General features: G+C 74.3%; 1 protein-coding gene and 1 long non-coding RNA gene across 38 annotated transcripts; one reads left to right on the top strand and one right to left on the bottom strand.

Moving 5' to 3' along the window:
* The first annotated feature begins 1,262 nt into the window (after positions 1-1,262).
* Positions 1,263-14,221, top strand: COPS6 (COP9 signalosome subunit 6). Of its 4 annotated transcripts, XM_050933405.1 has the most exons (10): positions 1,275-1,389; positions 2,083-2,208; positions 7,522-7,653; positions 8,293-8,381; positions 9,285-9,347; positions 10,524-10,571; positions 10,654-10,768; positions 11,446-11,538; positions 12,235-12,335; positions 13,998-14,221. In XM_050933405.1, exons 1-10 carry the CDS (start codon positions 1,299-1,301, stop codon positions 14,136-14,138), a joined length of 999 nt encoding a protein of 332 aa, XP_050789362.1. In that variant the 5' UTR covers positions 1,275-1,298; the 3' UTR covers positions 14,139-14,221. The 4 variants fall into 4 exon arrangements, with proteins under 4 accessions (XP_050789363.1, XP_050789364.1, XP_050789365.1 ...); XM_050933406.1 differs by lacking the exons at positions 7,522-7,653; positions 8,293-8,381; positions 9,285-9,347; ... (3 more) ...; positions 12,235-12,335; positions 13,998-14,221 and adding exons at positions 2,529-2,597; positions 5,604-5,729; positions 5,907-5,982; positions 6,059-6,156; positions 7,099-7,515 and having other exon boundaries at positions 1,263-1,389; positions 2,083-2,247; XM_050933407.1 differs by lacking the exons at positions 7,522-7,653; positions 8,293-8,381; positions 9,285-9,347; ... (3 more) ...; positions 12,235-12,335; positions 13,998-14,221 and adding exons at positions 2,332-2,400; positions 5,604-5,729; positions 5,907-5,982; positions 6,059-6,156; positions 7,099-7,515 and having other exon boundaries at positions 1,263-1,389; positions 2,083-2,247.
* LOC127039620 (uncharacterized) lies at positions 2,291-7,197 on the bottom strand. Of its 34 annotated transcripts, none has more exons than XR_007771207.1 (7): positions 7,099-7,185; positions 6,973-7,035; positions 6,460-6,522; positions 6,031-6,219; positions 5,667-5,792; positions 5,166-5,228; positions 2,291-2,351 (listed from the first exon to the last, which is right to left on the bottom strand). It is a non-coding gene; the product is annotated as an uncharacterized LOC127039620 (long non-coding RNA). The 34 variants fall into 34 exon arrangements; XR_007771213.1 differs by lacking the exon at positions 5,166-5,228 and adding an exon at positions 3,956-4,018; XR_007771204.1 differs by having other exon boundaries at positions 2,335-2,400.
* Positions 14,222-15,989: the final 1,768 nt, after the last annotated feature.

Here is a 15,989-nt window from a genome sequence, read left to right as displayed (position 1 = left end):
GGTATGTGGGGGTGTGTGACAGGGTGTGGGGGGTGTGACAGGCTGTCTGGGGTGTGTGTGACAGGCTGTCTGGGGTGTGTGTGACAGGGTGTATGGGGGTATGTGGGGGTGTGGGGAGGTGTGACATGGTGTGGGTGTGTGTGTGACAGGCTGTCTGGGGTGTGTGTGTGACAGGGTTCATGGGGGTATGTGGGTGTGTGGGTGTGTGACAGGGTGTGGGGGGGTGTGAGACAGGCTGTCTGGGGTGTGTGTGTGACAGGGTGTATGGGGGTGTGTGACAGGGTGTGGGGGGTGTGACAGGCTGTCTGGGGTGTGTGGGTGTGACAGGGTGTATGGGGGTATGTGGGTGTGTGGTGGGGTGTGACAGGGTGTGGTGGGGTGTGACAGGGTGTATGTGTGTGTGTGACAGGGTGTATGTGGGTGTGTGGGGGTGTGTGTGACAGGCTGTCTGGGGTGTGTGGGTGTGTGACAGGGTGTATGGGGGTATGTGGGTGTGTGGGGGTGTGACAGGGTGTGGGGGGGTGTGACAGGCTGTCTGGGGTGTGTGGGGGTGTCTGTGGCGGGGGGGCTGACGGGGGGGGCAGTCGCGCCCAGGGCTGGAGGGGGGGCTGGGCGGTCCCGGGGGGAACTGGGGGGGCAGGGGGGGAGGGGCCCGGGGCAGGGCCGAGAACGGTTGGAGGCGGCGGGGGGGGGCCCGGGGGCGGTTCGGGGGGGGGCAGGGCGGGGAGGAGCGAGGGGCGGGGCCCGGGGGTTGTGGGGGGCGGGGCAGGGCCGAGAACGGTTGGAGGCGGCGGGGGGGGCGCGGGGGCGGTTCGGGGGGGGCGGGGCGGGGCCGGGAACGGTTGGAGGCGGCGGGGGGGGGCCCGGGGCAGGGCAGGGTGGAGCGAGGGGCGGGGCCCGGGGGTTCTGGGGGGCGGGGCAGGGCCGAGAACGGTTGGAGGCGGCGGGGGGGGGCGCGGGGGCGGTTCGGGGGGGTCAGGGCGGGGTGGAGCGAGGGGCGGGCCCGGGGGTTCTGGGGGGCGGGGCAGGGCTGGGAACGGTTGGAGGCGGCGGGGTCAGGGGGGAGGGGCCGGGGGAGCCGTTGGGGGAAGGGGCGGGGCCCAGCCGCCGCCGCGAGCCGGGCGGGACCTGAGCAGCTCAGCGTTAAGCACCAGGTCCCTCTGCGCATGCTCCGTACGCCGCCGGCCTCCCGCCCTCCCACGGCGCATGCGCTCTGAAGAGTCGCGGTCGGGGCGGGACGCAGGCGCAGAGCGCGGGAAGCTGCATACGGCGGCCGGGCCGGGTCACACCGCGTCAAGATGGCGGCGGCGGCGGCCGCAGATGCCTCCTGCTCGGTGGCGGGGAGCAACGGGGGCTCCGGGGCCGGCGGGATGGAGGTGGACGCGGCAGGTACCGGCCCCGCCGGGAGGGGACAGCGCGGGGCTGGAGGGGGCAGCGAGACCCCGCCCCTTTCCCTCGGGCCACGCCCCCGGGAAGCGCCGCACGCGCAGGCCCCGCCCCCTCCGCTTGGGCCACGCCCCCTTGGGAACTGCCACACGCGCAGATCCCGCCCCCTCCCCTTGGGCCACGTCCCCTTGGGGACTGCCACACGTGCAGACCCCGCCCCCTCCCCTTGGGCCACGCCCCCTTGGGAACTCCACACGCGCAGGCCCCGCCCCCTCCCCTTGGGCCACGCCCCCGGGAAGCGCCGCACGCGCAGGCCCCGCCCCCTCCGCTTGGGCCACGCCCCCTTGGGAACTGCCACACGCGCAGACCCCGCCCCCTCCCCTTGGGCCACGCCCCCTTGGGAACTGCCACACGTGCAGACCCCGCCCCCTCCCCTTGGGCCACGCCCCCTTGGAACTGCCACACGCGCAGGCCCCGCCCCCTCCCCTTAGGCCACGCCCCACCCTAGGGCCCCCGCTCTCATAGGCCCCTCCTCTCAGCCCCCATAGGCCACGCCCCTTCCTATGGGCCACGCCCCTTCCTATGGGCCACACCCCTCCGAGACCCCAAGCCCCTCATGGGGCTGTGCCCTTCTCATGGGCCCCTCCCCTGGGCCGGCCCCCCGGGGTCTCACAGTGGGGCTGTGCTCCCCCGCAGTGCTCCCCACCGTCATGGCGTCGGGCGTGACGGGCAGCGTCTCCGTGGCCCTGCACCCGCTGGTGATCCTCAACATCTCCGACCACTGGATCCGCATGCGCTCGCAGGAGGGGCGCCCCGTGCAAGGTACCCGCCTGGGCCTCGCCCGTGGGGCCGGCCCGGGGCATCCGCCCTGCCCTGGCCGCGGCCGGCCCCGGGGCCCCTCATGCCCGGGCCAGACCTCCCGGCATCCCCCCGCCGGCCCCGGGCCCCTCATACCCGGGCCAGACCTCCCGGCATCCCCCCGCCGGCCCCGGGCCCCTCATACCCGGGCCAGACCTCCCGGCATCCCCCCGCCGGCCCCGGGCCCCTCATACCCGGGCCAGACCTCCCGGAATCCCCCCGCCGGCCCCGGGGCCCCTCATGCCCGGGCCAGACCTCCCGGCATCCCCCCGCCGGCCCCGGGCCCCTCATACCCGGGCCAGACCTCCCGGCATCCCCCCGCCGGCCCCGGGCCCCTCATACCCGGGCCAGACCTCCCGGCATCCCCCCGCCGGCCCCGGGGCCCCTCATGCCCGGGCCAGACCTCCCGGCATCCCCCCGCCGGCCCCGGGCCCCTCATGCCCGGGCCAGACCTCCCGGCATCCCCCCGCCGGCCCCGGGCCCCTCATGCCCGGGCCAGACCTCCCGGCATCCCCCCGCCGGCCCCGGGCCCCTCATGCCCGGGCCAGACCTCCCGGCATCCCCCCGCCGGCCCCGGGCCCCTCATACCCGGGCCAGACCTCCCGGCATCCCCCCGCCGGCCCCGGGCCCCTCATGCCCGGGCCAGACCTCCCGGCATCCCCCCGCCGGCCCCGGGCCCCTCATGCCCGGGCCAGACCTCCCGGCATCCCCCCGCCGGCCCGGGGCCCCTCATGCCCGGGCCAGACCTCCCGGCATCCCCCCGCCGGCCCGGGGCCCCTCATGCCCGGGCCAGACCTCCCGGCATCCCCCCGCCGGCCCGGGGCCCCTCATGCCCGGGCCAGACCTCCCGGCATCCCCCCGCCGGCCCGGGGCCCCTCATGCCCGGGCCAGACCTCCCGGCATCCCCCCGCCGGCCCGGGGGCCCCTCATGCCCGGGCCAGACCTCCCGGGCATCCCCCCGCCGGCCCGGGGCCCCTCATGCCCGAGGCCAGACCTCCCGGCATCCCCCCGCCGGCCCGGGGCCCCTCATGCCCGGGCCAGACCTCCCGGCATCCCCCCGCCGGCCCGGGGCCCCTCATGCCCGGGCCAGACCTCCCGGCATCCCCCCGCCGGCCCCGGGCCCCTCATGCCCGGGCCAGACCTCCCGGCATCCCCCCGCCGGCCCCGGGCCCCTCATGCCCGGGCCAGACCTCCCGGCATCCCCCCGCCGGGCCCCGGGCCCCTCATGCCCGGGCCAGACCTCCCGGCATCCCCCCGCCGGCCCCGGGCCCCTCATGCCCGGGCCAGACCTCCCGGCATCCCCCCGCCGGCCCCGGGCCCCTCATGCCCGGGCCAGACCTCCCGGCATCCCCCCGCCGGCCCCCGGGCCCCTCATGCCCGGGCCAGACCTCCCGGCATCCCCCCGCCGGCCCCGGGCCCCTCATGCCCGGGCCAGACCTCCCGGCATCCCCCCGCCGGCCCCGGGCCCCTCATGCCCGGGCCAGACCTCCCGGCATCCCCCCCGCCGGCCCCGGGCCCCTCATGCCCGGGCCAGACCTCCCGGCATCCCCCCGCCGGCCCGGGGCCCCTCATGCCCGGGCCAGACCTCCCGGCATCCCCCCTGCCCGGGCCGCCGCCGGCCCCGGGGCCCCTCATGCCCGGGCCAGACCTCCCGGCATCCCCCCTGCCCGGGCCGCCGCCGGCCCCGGGGCCCCTCATGCCCGGGCCAGACCTCCCGGCATCCCCCCTGCCCCGGCCGCCGCCGGCCCCGGGGCCCCTCATGCCCGGGCCAGACCTCCCGGCATCCCCCCGTGCCCCAGGCCGCCGCCGGCCCCGGGGCCCCTCATGCCCGGGCCAGACCTCCCGGCATCCCCCCGTGCCCCGGCCGCCGCCGGCCCCGGGGCCCCTCATGCCCGGGCCAGACCTCCCGGCATCCCCCCGTGCCCCGGCCGCCGCCGGCCCCGGGGCCCCTCATGCCCGGGCCAGACCTCCCGGCATCCCCCCGTGCCCCGGCCGCCGCCGGCCCCGGGGCCCCTCATGCCCGGGCCAGACCTCCCGGCATCCCCCCTGCTCTGGCCGCCGCCGGCCTCGGGGCCCCTCATGCCGGGCCAGACCTCCCGGCATCCCCCCGTGCCCCGGCCGCCGCCGGCCCCGGGGCCCCTCATGCCCGGGCCAGACCTCCCGGCATCCCCCCTGCTCTGGCCGCCGCCGGCCTCGGGGCCCCTCATGCCCGGGCCAGACCTCCCGGCATCCCCCCGCCGGCCCCGGGCCCCTCATGCCCGGGCCAGACCTCCCGGCATCCCCCCGCCGGCCCCGGGCCCCTCATGCCCGGGCCAGACCTCCCGGCATCCCCCCGCCGGCCCCGGGCCCCTCATGCCCGGGCCAGACCTCCCGGCATCCCCCCGCCGGCCCCGGGCCCCTCATGCCCGGGCCAGACCTCCCGGCATCCCCCCGCCGGCCCCGGGCCCCTCATGCCCGGGCCAGACCTCCCGGCATCCCCCCGCCGGCCCCGGGCCCCTCATGCCCGGGCCAGACCTCCCGGCATCCCCCCGGCCCCCCCCGGCCCCGGGCCCCTCATGCCCGGGCCAGACCTCCCGGCATCCCCCCGCCGGCCCCGGGCCCCTCATGCCCGGGCCAGACCTCCCGGCATCCCCCCGCCGGCCCCGGGCCCCTCATGCCCGGGCCAGACCTCCCGGCATCCCCCCGCCGGCCCCCCGCCGGCCCCGGGGCCCCTCATACCCGGGCCAGACCTCCCGGCATCCCCCCTGCCCGGGCCGCCGCCAGCCCCGGGGCCCCTCATGCCCGGGCCAGACCTCCCGGCATCCCCCCCTGCCCCGGCCCGCCGCCGGCCCCGGGGCCCCTCATGCCCGGGCCAGACCTCCCGGCATCCCCCCCTGCCCCGGCCGCCGCCGGCCCCGGGGCCCCTCATGCCCGGGCCAGACCTCCCGGCATCCCCCCTGCCCCGGCCGCCGCCGGCCCCGGGGCCCCTCATGCCCGGGCCAGACCTCCCGGCATCCCCCCGTGCCCCGGCCGCCGCCGGCCCCGGGGCCCCTCATGCCCGGGCCAGACCTCCCGGCATCCCCCCGCCGGCCCCGGGCCCCTCATGCCCGGGCCAGACCTCCCGGCATCCCCCCGCCGGCCCCGGGCCCCTCATGCCCGGGGCCAGACCTCCCGGCATCCCCCCGCCGGGCCCCGGGCCCCTCATGCCGCGGCCAGACCTCCCGGCACTCCCCCCGCGGCCCCGGGCCCCTCATGCCCGGGCCAGACCTCCCGGCATCCCCCCGCCGGCCCCGGGCCCCCTCATGCCCGGGCCAGACCTCCCGGCATCCCCCCGCCGGCCCCCCGCCGGGCCCCGGGGCCCCTCATACCCGGGCCAGGACCTCCCGGCATCCCCCTGCCCGGGCCGCCGCCGGCCCCGGGGCCCCCTCATACCCGGGCCAGACCTCCCGGCATCCCCCCTGCCCGGGCCGCCGCCGGCCCCGGGGCCCCTCATACCCGGGCCAGACCTCCCGGCATCCCCCCTGCCCCGGCCGCCGCCGGCCCCGGGGCCCCTCATGCCCGGGCCAGACCTCCCGGCATCCCCCCTGCCCCGGCCGCCGCCGGCCCCGGGGCCCCTCATGCCCGGGCCAGACCCTCCCCGGCATCCCCCCGCCGGCCCCGGGCCCCTCATACCCGGGCCAGACCTCCCGGCATCCCCCCGCCGGCCCCCCGCCGGCCCCGGGGCCCCTCATACCCGGGCCAGACCTCCCGGCATCCCCCCTGCCTGGGCCGCCGCCGGCCCCGGGGCCCCTCATACCCGGGCCAGACCTCCCGGCATCCCCCCTGCCCGGGCCGCCGCCGGCCCCGGGGCCCCTCATACCCGGGCCAGACCTCCCGGCATCCCCCCTGCCCGGGCCGCCGCCGGCCCCGGGGCCCCTCATACCCGGGCCAGACCTCCCGGCATCCCCCCTGCCCCGGCCGCCGCCGGCCCCGGGGCCCCTCATGCCCGGGCCAGACCTCCCGGCATCCCCCCTGCCCCGGGCCGCCGCCGGCCCCGGGGCCCCTCATGCCCGGGCCAGACCTCCCGGCATCCCCCCGCCGGCCCCGGGCCCCTCATACCCGGGCCAGACCTCCCGGCATCCCCCCGCCGGCCCCCCGCCGGCCCCGGGGCCCCTCATACCCGGGCCAGAACCTCCCGGCATCCCCCCTGCCTGGGGCCGCCGGCCGGCCCCGGGGCCCCTCATACCCGGGCCAGACCTCCCGGCATCCCCCCTGCCCGGGCCGCCGCCGGCCCCGGGGCCCCTCATACCCGGGCCAGACCTCCCGGCATCCCCCCCTGCCCCGGCCGCCGCCGGCCCCGGGGCCCCTCATGCCCGGGCCAGACCTCCCGGCATCCCCCCTGCCCCGGCCGCCGCCGGCCCCGGGGCCCCCTCATGCCCGGGCCAGACCTCCCGGCATCCCCCCGTGCCCCGGCCGCCGCCGGCCCCCGGGGCCCCTCATGCCCGGGCCAGACCTCCCGGCATCCCCCCGTGCCCCGGCCGCCGCCGGCCCCGGGGCCCCTCATGCCCGGGCCAGACCTCCCGGCATCCCCCCCGTGCCCCGGCCGCCGCCGGCCCCGGGGCCCCTCATGCCCGGGCCAGACCTCCCGGCATCCCCCCGTGCCCCGGCCGCCGCCGGCCCCGGGGCCCCTCATGCCCGGGCCAGACCTCCCGGCATCCCCCCGTGCCCCGGCCGCCGCCGGCCCCGGGGCCCCTCATGCCCGGGCCAGACCTCCCGGCATCCCCCCTGCTCTGGCCGCCGCCGGCCTCGGGGCCCCTCATACCCGGGCCAGACCTCCCGGCATCCCCCCTGCTCTGGCCGCCGCCGGCCTCGGGGCCCCTCATATCTGGGGCAGACCTCCTGGCATCCCCCCTGCTCCGGCCGCTGTCAACCCAGGGCCCACCAGTGTCCCCCCTTCTCATCACCTGGCTGGGTCCCATCCCAGCGCTGCTCTGCTGACCCGTCCCCGTTCCCTTCGCGTCCGCTCTTGGGAGTCGGCACCCCCCTTCCCCCTAGGCCTCCGGCCCTGCTGGGCTGGCGGGGGCTGTGGGGGTTTCTGCGGCTAAGGCTACATTCGAAGGAGTCGTGTCTCCCCCCCCCGGGGTCCCTTGTGCCCCCCACACCCACTGAGCCAGCCAGAGAGGGAGGGTCCAGCCCGTAGAGCAACGAGTTCCCCTATCTACGGCTGTGGGGACCCGAGCGGCCAGGCAGGGATGGGTCGGGGGGCCTGGGCCCGTGGTTCCTGCCCCCCCTGTAACACCCCTGCCCCGTGGCCGCCAGTGATCGGGGCACTGATCGGGCGGCAGGAGGGCCGGAACATCGAGGTGATGAACTCCTTCGAGCTGCTGGCGCACGCGGTGGAGGAGAACGTGGTCATCGACAAGGAGTATTACTACACTAAGGAGGAGCAGTGTGAGTCGGGGGGGGGGGGGCTCTCACACCGCTCACCAGCGCCAGGGGGCCCTGCCAGAGCATGGCCGCTGGGTTCAGAATGAGGAGCATTCGGGGGGCTCCGTCGACGTGCCCCCAGTGCGATGCTGTGGCAGGGGGCCGGCGGGTAACCGGGGCGCAGTGAGCAGGAGCAGGGAGGGGATTTTACCTCTGCGCGTGGGGTGGGACGGAGCAGCTTCGGGGGATTCTCTGAGGAGACGCTTACCCCCCCGGCCGGCGTTCGGTGCCAGCCAGCAGCCGGGGTGACTCGGTGACGGGACGGAAGCGCCTCCGTGGGCGGGGAGGGGGTCCCGGGCTCTGAGCATGAGCAGAACAAGGGCCGGCAGACGCTGAACCTGGAGCAGTGCAGGTTAGAAAGGGGGCGAGTCAGCCTTCAGCCCTCCCGGGGGGGGGCGTGTTCCAGTCCAGGCGCATCCAGCCGAACATGCCGTGGGGGGACTTGGTGAGAGTCCCCCCACGGGCAGAGTCTGCCCCAGCCGGCAGAGGATCAAATGGGCCCTGCTGGTCTGACCGTCTGTGGAGCCCTGAGTTGGGGGAGCTGGTGGGGCCTGGGATCTGCCCCCCCCACTAACCGTACTCCTCTCTGTCCCCACCACCCAGTCAAACAGGTCTTCAAGGATATGGAGTTCCTGGGCTGGTACACGACGGGTGGCCCCCCGGATCAGTCTGACATCCACGTCCATAAACAGGTCAGGCCCCACTCCCCTCCCCTCCCAGCGCCGGGGAGAGAACCCAGGAGTCCTGGCTCCTAGCCCCGCTGCTCTAACCCACCAGCCCCCACTGCCCTCCCAGAGCCGGGGAGAGAACCCAGGAGTCCTGGCTCCTAGCCTCCCTGTTCTAACCCACCAGGCCCTACTCCCCTCTCAGGGGCGGGGAGAGAACCCAGGAGTCCTGGGCTCCCAGCCTCCCTGTTCTAACCCACCAGGTCCCACTCCCCTCTTGGGGGCGGGGAGAGAACCCAGGAGTCCTGGCTCCCAGCCCCCCTGTCTGACCCACCAGCCCCCACTCCCCTCCCAGAGCCGGGGAGAGAACCCAGGAGTCCTGGCTCTCAGCCCCCCTGCTCTAACCCACCAGCTCCCACTCCCCTCCCAGAGCCGGGGAGAGAACCCAGGAGTCCTGGCTCCCAGCCTCCCTGTTCTAACCCACCAGGCCCCACTCCCCTCTCAGGGGCGGGGAGAGAACCCAGGAGTCCTGGCTCCCAGCCTCCCTGTTCTAACCCACCAGGCCCCACTCCCCTCTCAGGGGCGGGGAGAGAACCCAGGAGTCCTGGCTCCCAGCTCCCCTGTTCTAACCACCAGCCCCTACTCTCCTCCCAGAGCCGAGGAGAGAACCCAGGAGTCCTAGCTCCCAGCCCCCCCTGCTCTAACCCACTGGCCCCCACTCCCCTCCCCAAGCTGGGGAGAGAACCCAGGAGTCCTGGCTCCCAGCTACCCCCCCCCCCAGGCACCCATTTCCAAGTCCCGTGGCAGGGGAGGGACCCTGGTCCATTGGGGGTCTTTGGGGGAGCCCCTGGGTGCTGGCAGTCTGTGGGTGGTGGGGCGGGGGGCAGCCAAGCGCGCACCATGCTGACGGTCGCCTTTCCCCGAGCCCAGGTGTGCGAGATCATCGAGAGCCCCCTCTTCCTGAAGCTGAACCCCATGACCAAGCACACGGACGTGAGTACCCCCTGCCCCCCACTAATAGCCGCATCCAGAGGGGGCGGCCTGGGGCCCGGTCGGGGGGATGGGAAACCAGCCCCTCACCTGCCCCGAGGAGCCAAGTCTGGCTTGAGGGCGTCCGTCCTCCCTGCCCTGGCAGCTTTGGCTGGGTATGGAACTGCCCGTCACTTCCTGTCTCAAACCACTGCTCAGTAGCCCTCGCGCCCTCATCCCAGCGCCAGGTGATGGGTCCCTGTCTGAACAGGCCCCGTGCTCCACCCTAGAGCCAGCGGCATCTCCATGCCAGGGGAGGGGTCCCCATAAACTGAGCCCGGCGCCCCGCCCCAGAGGGCCACATCTCCACACCAGGGGAGGGGCCCCCGTAAGCCTGGCCCAGCGCCCCCCCAGAGTGGCCGCGTCTCTGTGCCACGGGAGGGGCCCCCGTAAACCCAGCCCCTGCCCCTCCCCAGAGGGCCACATCTCCACACCAGGGGAGGGGCCCCCGTAAGCCTGGCCCAGCGCCCCCCCCAGAGGGGCCGCGTCTCTGTGCCAGGGGAGGGGCCCCCGTAAACCCAGCTCCTGCCCCGCCCCAGAGGGGCCGCGTCTCTGTGCCAGGGGAGGGGCCCCCGTAAACCCGGACCAACGCCTTGCCCCAGAGGGGTCCCCGTAAACCCAGCCCCTGCCCTGCCCCAGAGGGACCGCGTCTCTGTGCCAGGGGAGGGGCCCCCGTAAACTCAGCCCCTGCCCCTCCCCAGCGGGGCCGCGTCTCTGTGCCAGGGGAGGGGCCCCCGTAAACCCGGACCAACGCCTTGCCCCAGAGGGGTCCCCGTAAACCCAGCCCCTGCCCTGCCCCAGAGGGACCGCGTCTCTGTGCCAGGGGAGGGGCCCCCGTAAACTCAGCCCCTGCCCCTCCCCAGAGGGGCCGCGTCTCTGTGCCAGGGGAGGGGCCCCCGTAAACCCAGCCCCTGCCCTGCCCCAGAGGGGCCGCGTCTCTGTGCCAGGGGAGGGGCCCCGTAAACCCGGCCCTGCGCCTCGCCCCAGAGGGGTCCCCGTAAACCCAGCCCCTGCCCTCCCCCAGAGGGGCCCCCGTAAACCCAGCCCGGCACCTCGCCCCACAGGGGCTGCGTCCCAGCCTGTTGCCCCCCCAGCTGTGGGGGCAGGGCTATCGGGATGTTTCTCGCTCTCTCTCCCCAGCTGCCCGTCAGTGTCTTTGAGTCAGTGATCGACATCATCAATGGAGAGGTAAGTCCCCCCCACTGCACGCACTCCCCGGGGGGGAGGGGCTGGTGCCAGGCCAGGCCCCCCTGACCCCCCTTGCCCCCAGGCCACCATGCTGTTCGCGGAGCTGACCTACACGCTGGCCACGGAGGAGGCGGAGCGCATCGGGGTCGACCACGTGGCCCGAATGACAGCGACTGGCAGCGGGGAGAACTCCACGGGTGAGCGGGGGGTACCCCAGGGGTGCCTGTGTGGGGAATGCTGGGGGCAGGGGGCTCCCGGGTGAGCGGGGGGGACCCAGGGGACGCTGGGGGCAGGGGACACCATGGGTGAGCGGGGGGGGACCCCAGGGGTGCCTGTGTGGGGAATGCTGGGGGTGGGGGGCTCCTGGGTGAGCAGGGTAGACCCAGGGGACGCTGGGGGCAGGGGGCTCCCCGGGTGAGTGGGGGGGCCCAGGGGACGCTGGGGGCAGGGGACTCCACGGGTGAGCGGGGAGGGGGGCTCAGGGGTGCCTGTGTGGGGAAAGCTGGGGGCGGGAGACACTGGGGGTGTGTGGCGGGGACCCCCCAGGGGTGCATGTGTGGGGGATGCTGGGGATGGGGGGGCCCGAGGGGTGAGCGTGGGGGCGGGATTCTGTGGGGGGGGGCAGGGATATGTGTGTGGGGGATGCTGGGGGCGGAGGACTCCAGGGGTGAGTGTGGGGGGGACCCCAGGCATGCAGGTGTGGGGGAGGCTGGGGGCCCCAGAGGTGAGCATGGAGGGGATGCTGGGGAGGGTGTGGGGGACCCCCAGGGGTGCATGTGCGGGGGACGCTGGGGGCGGGGGGGGATGCTGAGGGGCAGACCCCCAGAGGTGTGTCTCCTGAGCCGCCTGACCCCCACCCCCCACCCCCCCGCAGTGGCCGAGCACCTGATCGCCCAGCACAGCGCAATCAAGATGCTGCACAGTCGGGTCAGGCTCATCCTGGAGTACGTCAAGGCCTCGGAGGCGGGTGAGGGCCTGGCCGGTGCCCCTCGACCCCCCAGCCCTGACGCTGATCCCCCACCCTGCTGTGCCAGGCCTGGCCGGTGCCCCTCGACCCCCCCATTCAGTTTGTCAGGCCCCCCTTAGCCCTGGGCCATGCTCCCCCCCCCCCGCCATGACGCTGATCCCCCACCCTGCTGTGCCAGGCCTGGCTGGTGCCCCTCGACCCCCCATTCAGTTTGTCAGCCCCTCCCCCCTTAGCCCTGGGCCATGCTTCCCCCCCCCCCAGCCCTGATGCTGATCCCCCACCCTGCTGTGCCAGGCCTGGCCTGTGCCCCTCGACCCCCCCATTCAGTTTGTCAGCCCCCCCTTAGCCCTGGGCCATGCTTCCCCCCCCCCCCCCCCCGCCCTGACGCTGATCCCCCAGCCCTGCTGTGCCAGGCCTGGCCGGTGCCCCTCGACCCCCCATTCAGTTTGTCAGCCCCTCTCCCCTTAGCCCTGGGCCATGCTCCCCCCCCAGCCCTGCTGTGCCAGGGCTGGCCTGTGCCCCTCGACCCCCCCATTCAGTTTGTCAGCCCCCCCCCTTAGCCCTGGGCCATGCTTCCCCCCCAGCCATGATGCTGATCCCCCGGCCCTGCTGTGCCAGGCCTGGGCTGTCCCCCGTCTCCCCTCAGGTGGGGCAGGGTCCAGGGTGCTGCCCCCTTTAACCGTATCCCCCCCCCAGGCGAGGTGCCCTTCAACCACGAGATCCTGCGCGAAGCCTACGCCCTCTGCCACTGCCTGCCCGTCCTCAGCACCACCAAGTTCAAGACAGACTTCTACGATGTGAGGGCTGGGCTGGGGGGTGTTTGGGGGGCTGGCTGGGGTGGGGGTAGGCAGGGTTTGGGGGGGCTGGCTGGGGGTGTCTGGGGTGGGGGTAGGTGGGGTTTGGGGGGGCTGTCTGGGCCAGGGGGTGTCTGGGGTGGGGGTGAGTAGGGTTCAGGAGGCTGTCTGGGGTGAGGGCGGGTGGAGTTTGGGGGGGGCTGTCTGGGCCAGGGGGTGTCTGGGGTGGAGGTGGGCAGGGTTCAGGGGGGCTGTCTGGGCCGGGGCAGGCAGGGGGCTGGGTGTCTGGGCCAGGGGGTGTCTGGGGTGGGGGCGAGTAGGGTTCAGGGGGCTGTCTGGGGTGGGGGTGTCTGGGGTGGAGGTGGGCGGGGTTCGGGGGGGCTGTCTGGGCCGGGGCAGGCAGGGGGCTGGGTGTCTGGGCCAGGGGGTGTCTGAGGTGGGGGTGGGCGGGGTTTGGGGGGGCGAGTAGGGTTCAGGGGGCTGTCTGGGGTGGGGGTGTCTGGGGTGGGGGTAGGTGGGGTTCTGGGGGCTGTCTGGGCCGGGGCAGGCAGGGGGCTGGGTGTCTGGGCCAGGGGGTGTCTGGGGTGGGGGCGAGTAGGGTTCAGGGGGCTGTCTGGGGTGGGGGTGTCTGGGGTGGAGGTGGGCGGGGTTCGGGGGGGCTGTCTGGGCCGGGGCAGGCAGGGGGCTGGGTGTCTGGGCCAGGGGGGGTCTGGGGTGGGGGCGGGCGGGGTTCAGGGGGGCTGTCTGGGGTGGGGGTAGGCGGGGTTCTGGGGGCTGTCTGGGCTGGGGGTGTCTGGGGTGAGGGTGGGTGGGGTTCAGGGGGGCTGTCTGGGCCGGGGCAGGCAGGGGGCTGGGTGTCTGGGCCAGGGGGTGTCTGAGGTGGGGGTGGGCGGGGTTTGGGGGGGCTGTCTGGGGTGGGGGCGAGTAGGGTTCAGGGGGCTGTCTGGGGTGGGGGTAGGCGGGGTTCTGGGGGCTGTCTGGGCTGGAGGTGGGCAGAGTTCAGGGGGGCTGTCTGGGCCGGGGCAGGCAGGGGGCTGGGTGTCTGGGCCAGGAGGTGTCTGGGGTGGAGGTGGGCAGGGTTCAAGGGGTGTCTGAGGTGGGGGTAGGCGGGGTTCTGGGGGCTGTCTGGGCCGGGGGGTGTCTGGGGGCTGTTTGGGCTGGGGGTGTCTGGGGTGGAGGTGGGCAGGGTTCAGGGGGGCTGCCTGGGGTGGGGGTAGGTGGGGTTCTGGGGGCTGTCTGGGCTGGGGGGGGTCTGGGGGGCGGGGTGGGGGTAGGCGGGGTTCGGGGGGGCTGTCGGGTGAGGGCGGGTGGGGTTCTGGGGGCTGTCTGGGCTGGGGGTGTCTGGGGTGGAGGTGGGCGAGGTTCAGGGGGGCTGTCTGGGCTGGGGCAGGCAGCGGGCTGGGTGTCTGGGCCAGGGGGTGTCTGAGGTGGGGGCAGGTGGGGTTTGGGGGGGGCTGTCTGGGCCAGGGGGTGTCTGGGGTGGGGCAGACAGGGGGCTGGATGTCTGGCTTGAAGTGGTGCGGTGTGTACTGGGGTTGGTGGGGGGGCAGGAGGGCATCTCCCCAGGGTGGGGGAGACTGGGGGGACAGGAGGGCGTCTCCCCAGGGTGGGGGGGCCGAGGGGCTGGACAGCTGCGTGTGACTAACCCCCTTCCCTCCCCCCCAGCAATGCAACGACGTGGGGCTCATGGCCTATCTGGGCACCATCACCAAAACCTGCAACACCATGAACCAGTTCGTCAACAAGTTCAACATCCTGTACGACCGGCAGGGCATCGGGCGCCGCATGCGGGGGCTCTTCTTCTGAGGGGGGGCCGCCGGCCGGCTCTTCTGCGGGGGGTGGGGGGGACACCGCCTCAGCCCTCCCCCAATAAACTCCTGCTGGAGAGACGCTGGCGCCTGCTCACTGCCTCCCCCCCCCCCGGCTATGGGTCATGAGGGCGCTGCGTGGGGCAGGTGGCCTGGCTCCCAGCAAGGGCTCCCAGGGAGCAGGACCTAGAGACCAATTCTCCCCCCCCCCCCCCCGTCTCACCCCAGTGCTTTGCTGGGGGTCCCTGCCTCCCCCAGCAGTGCCACTCGAGTCACTTTGGAAAAGGGGGGTGGGGGCCTTAGGTCCAGGTACCCAGCATATCCCCCAGCCCACACTGGGCATTAGAGTGGTGAGCTTGGGCCAGGTGTACAGAGAAATGGCTGGGGCAGGACTCCTGGGTTCTCTCCCTGGCTCTGGGAGGGGAGTAGGGCTGGTGGGTCAGAGCAGGGGGGCTGGGAGCCAGGACTCCTGGGTTCTCTCCCTGGCTCTGGGAGGGGAGTGGGGGCTGGTGGGTTAGAGCAGGGGGGGCTGGGGCAGGACTCCTGGGTTCTTTCCCCAGCTCTGGGAGGGGAGTGGGGCTGGTGGGTCAGAGCAGGGGGGGCTGGGGCAGGACTCCTGGGTTCTCCCCAGCTCTGGGAGGAGAGGAGAGGGGGCCCTTGCATTCACCGTGCTGCCTGCTGTAGCTGTGGTGGTCACAGGCAGCGGAGATACGAGAGCCGGGGGGAGATCGTATCCCACTAACCTGTGGTGACGAGTGAGCCCGCCTTTGAGCTGACCCGGCGCTTGCTCTGGTCGGGGCCCTGCTCTCCGCGCGCCCCCCGGGGTCTGGCTGGGCCACTGAGGACCTGCCCCCAGCTGTGGTGCTGGAACAGTGATAAATGAGTCACGGCCCCGGGGTGTGTAACCGAGGCCTTAAACCTGGTTTTGGGGCAGCTGACTGGCCGCGAGCCCCTAGGACGCCTGGTTCTAGGCCCCGGCCCCGTGGGTGTGACTCCAGCACAGAGCTGGGTTACGAGACAGATGAACCCAACTTTGAGGTGGGGCAACAGACACGTGGCCCAGGGGGACCCAGTGGATAGAGGGTATTTTGATTTCCAGAAAGCCTTTGCCCAGCCCCCTCCCCAAAGGCTCTTAGGCAAAGTCAGCTGTGATGGGACAGGAGGGGAGGTCCCCTCCTGGATCAGTAACTGGGTAACAGACAGGAAACAAAGGGTAGGAACAAATGGGCAGTTTTCAGCGCGGAGAGAGGGAAATCGTGGTGCCCCCAGGGGTCTGTGCCGGGCCCCGTCCTATTCAACACAGTCATAAACCATCTGGATAAAGGGGGAAGAGTGAGGTGGCAACATCTGCAGATGATACAAAACTACTCAGGATAGTTCGGTCCCAGGCAGGCTGGGGAGAGCTACAAAGGGATCTCCCAGAACTGGGTGACGGGGCAACAACGTGGCAGGTGAGATTCAGTGTTGATCAATGCAAAGCGATGCACATTGGAAACATCATCCCAACTCGGCATCTCCAGGGATGGGGGCTGAATGAGCTGTTCCCGCTCAGGAGAGATCTTGGAGTCCCTGTGGAGAGGTCTCTGCAAACAGCCATCCATGTGCAGCTGCAGCCCAGCTCACCCAGTGTTAGGGACCCCCGCCAGGGCTAGCGCCAGTAACCCTAGTGTCGCTCTAGCACTGCGGGGCAGGCCCCGGCCTGCAGCCTTCGGGGCGTTCTGGTCACCCTGGCTCTGGAAGGTTACACAGGTTTGAAGTGGGAAAGGCAGAGAGAAGGGGAACAAACGTTCTGAGGGGTCTGGAACAGCTTCCACGGCAGGAGATTGACCCACCTCTACTTGGAGACAGT

This window comes from Gopherus flavomarginatus, chromosome 23, assembly GCF_025201925.1.
Source record: "Gopherus flavomarginatus isolate rGopFla2 chromosome 23, rGopFla2.mat.asm, whole genome shotgun sequence".
NCBI lineage: Eukaryota > Metazoa > Chordata > Testudines > Testudinidae > Gopherus > Gopherus flavomarginatus.
Note: the sequence above shows the minus strand (reverse complement) of the source record. Positions and strands in the feature narration are given on the sequence as shown.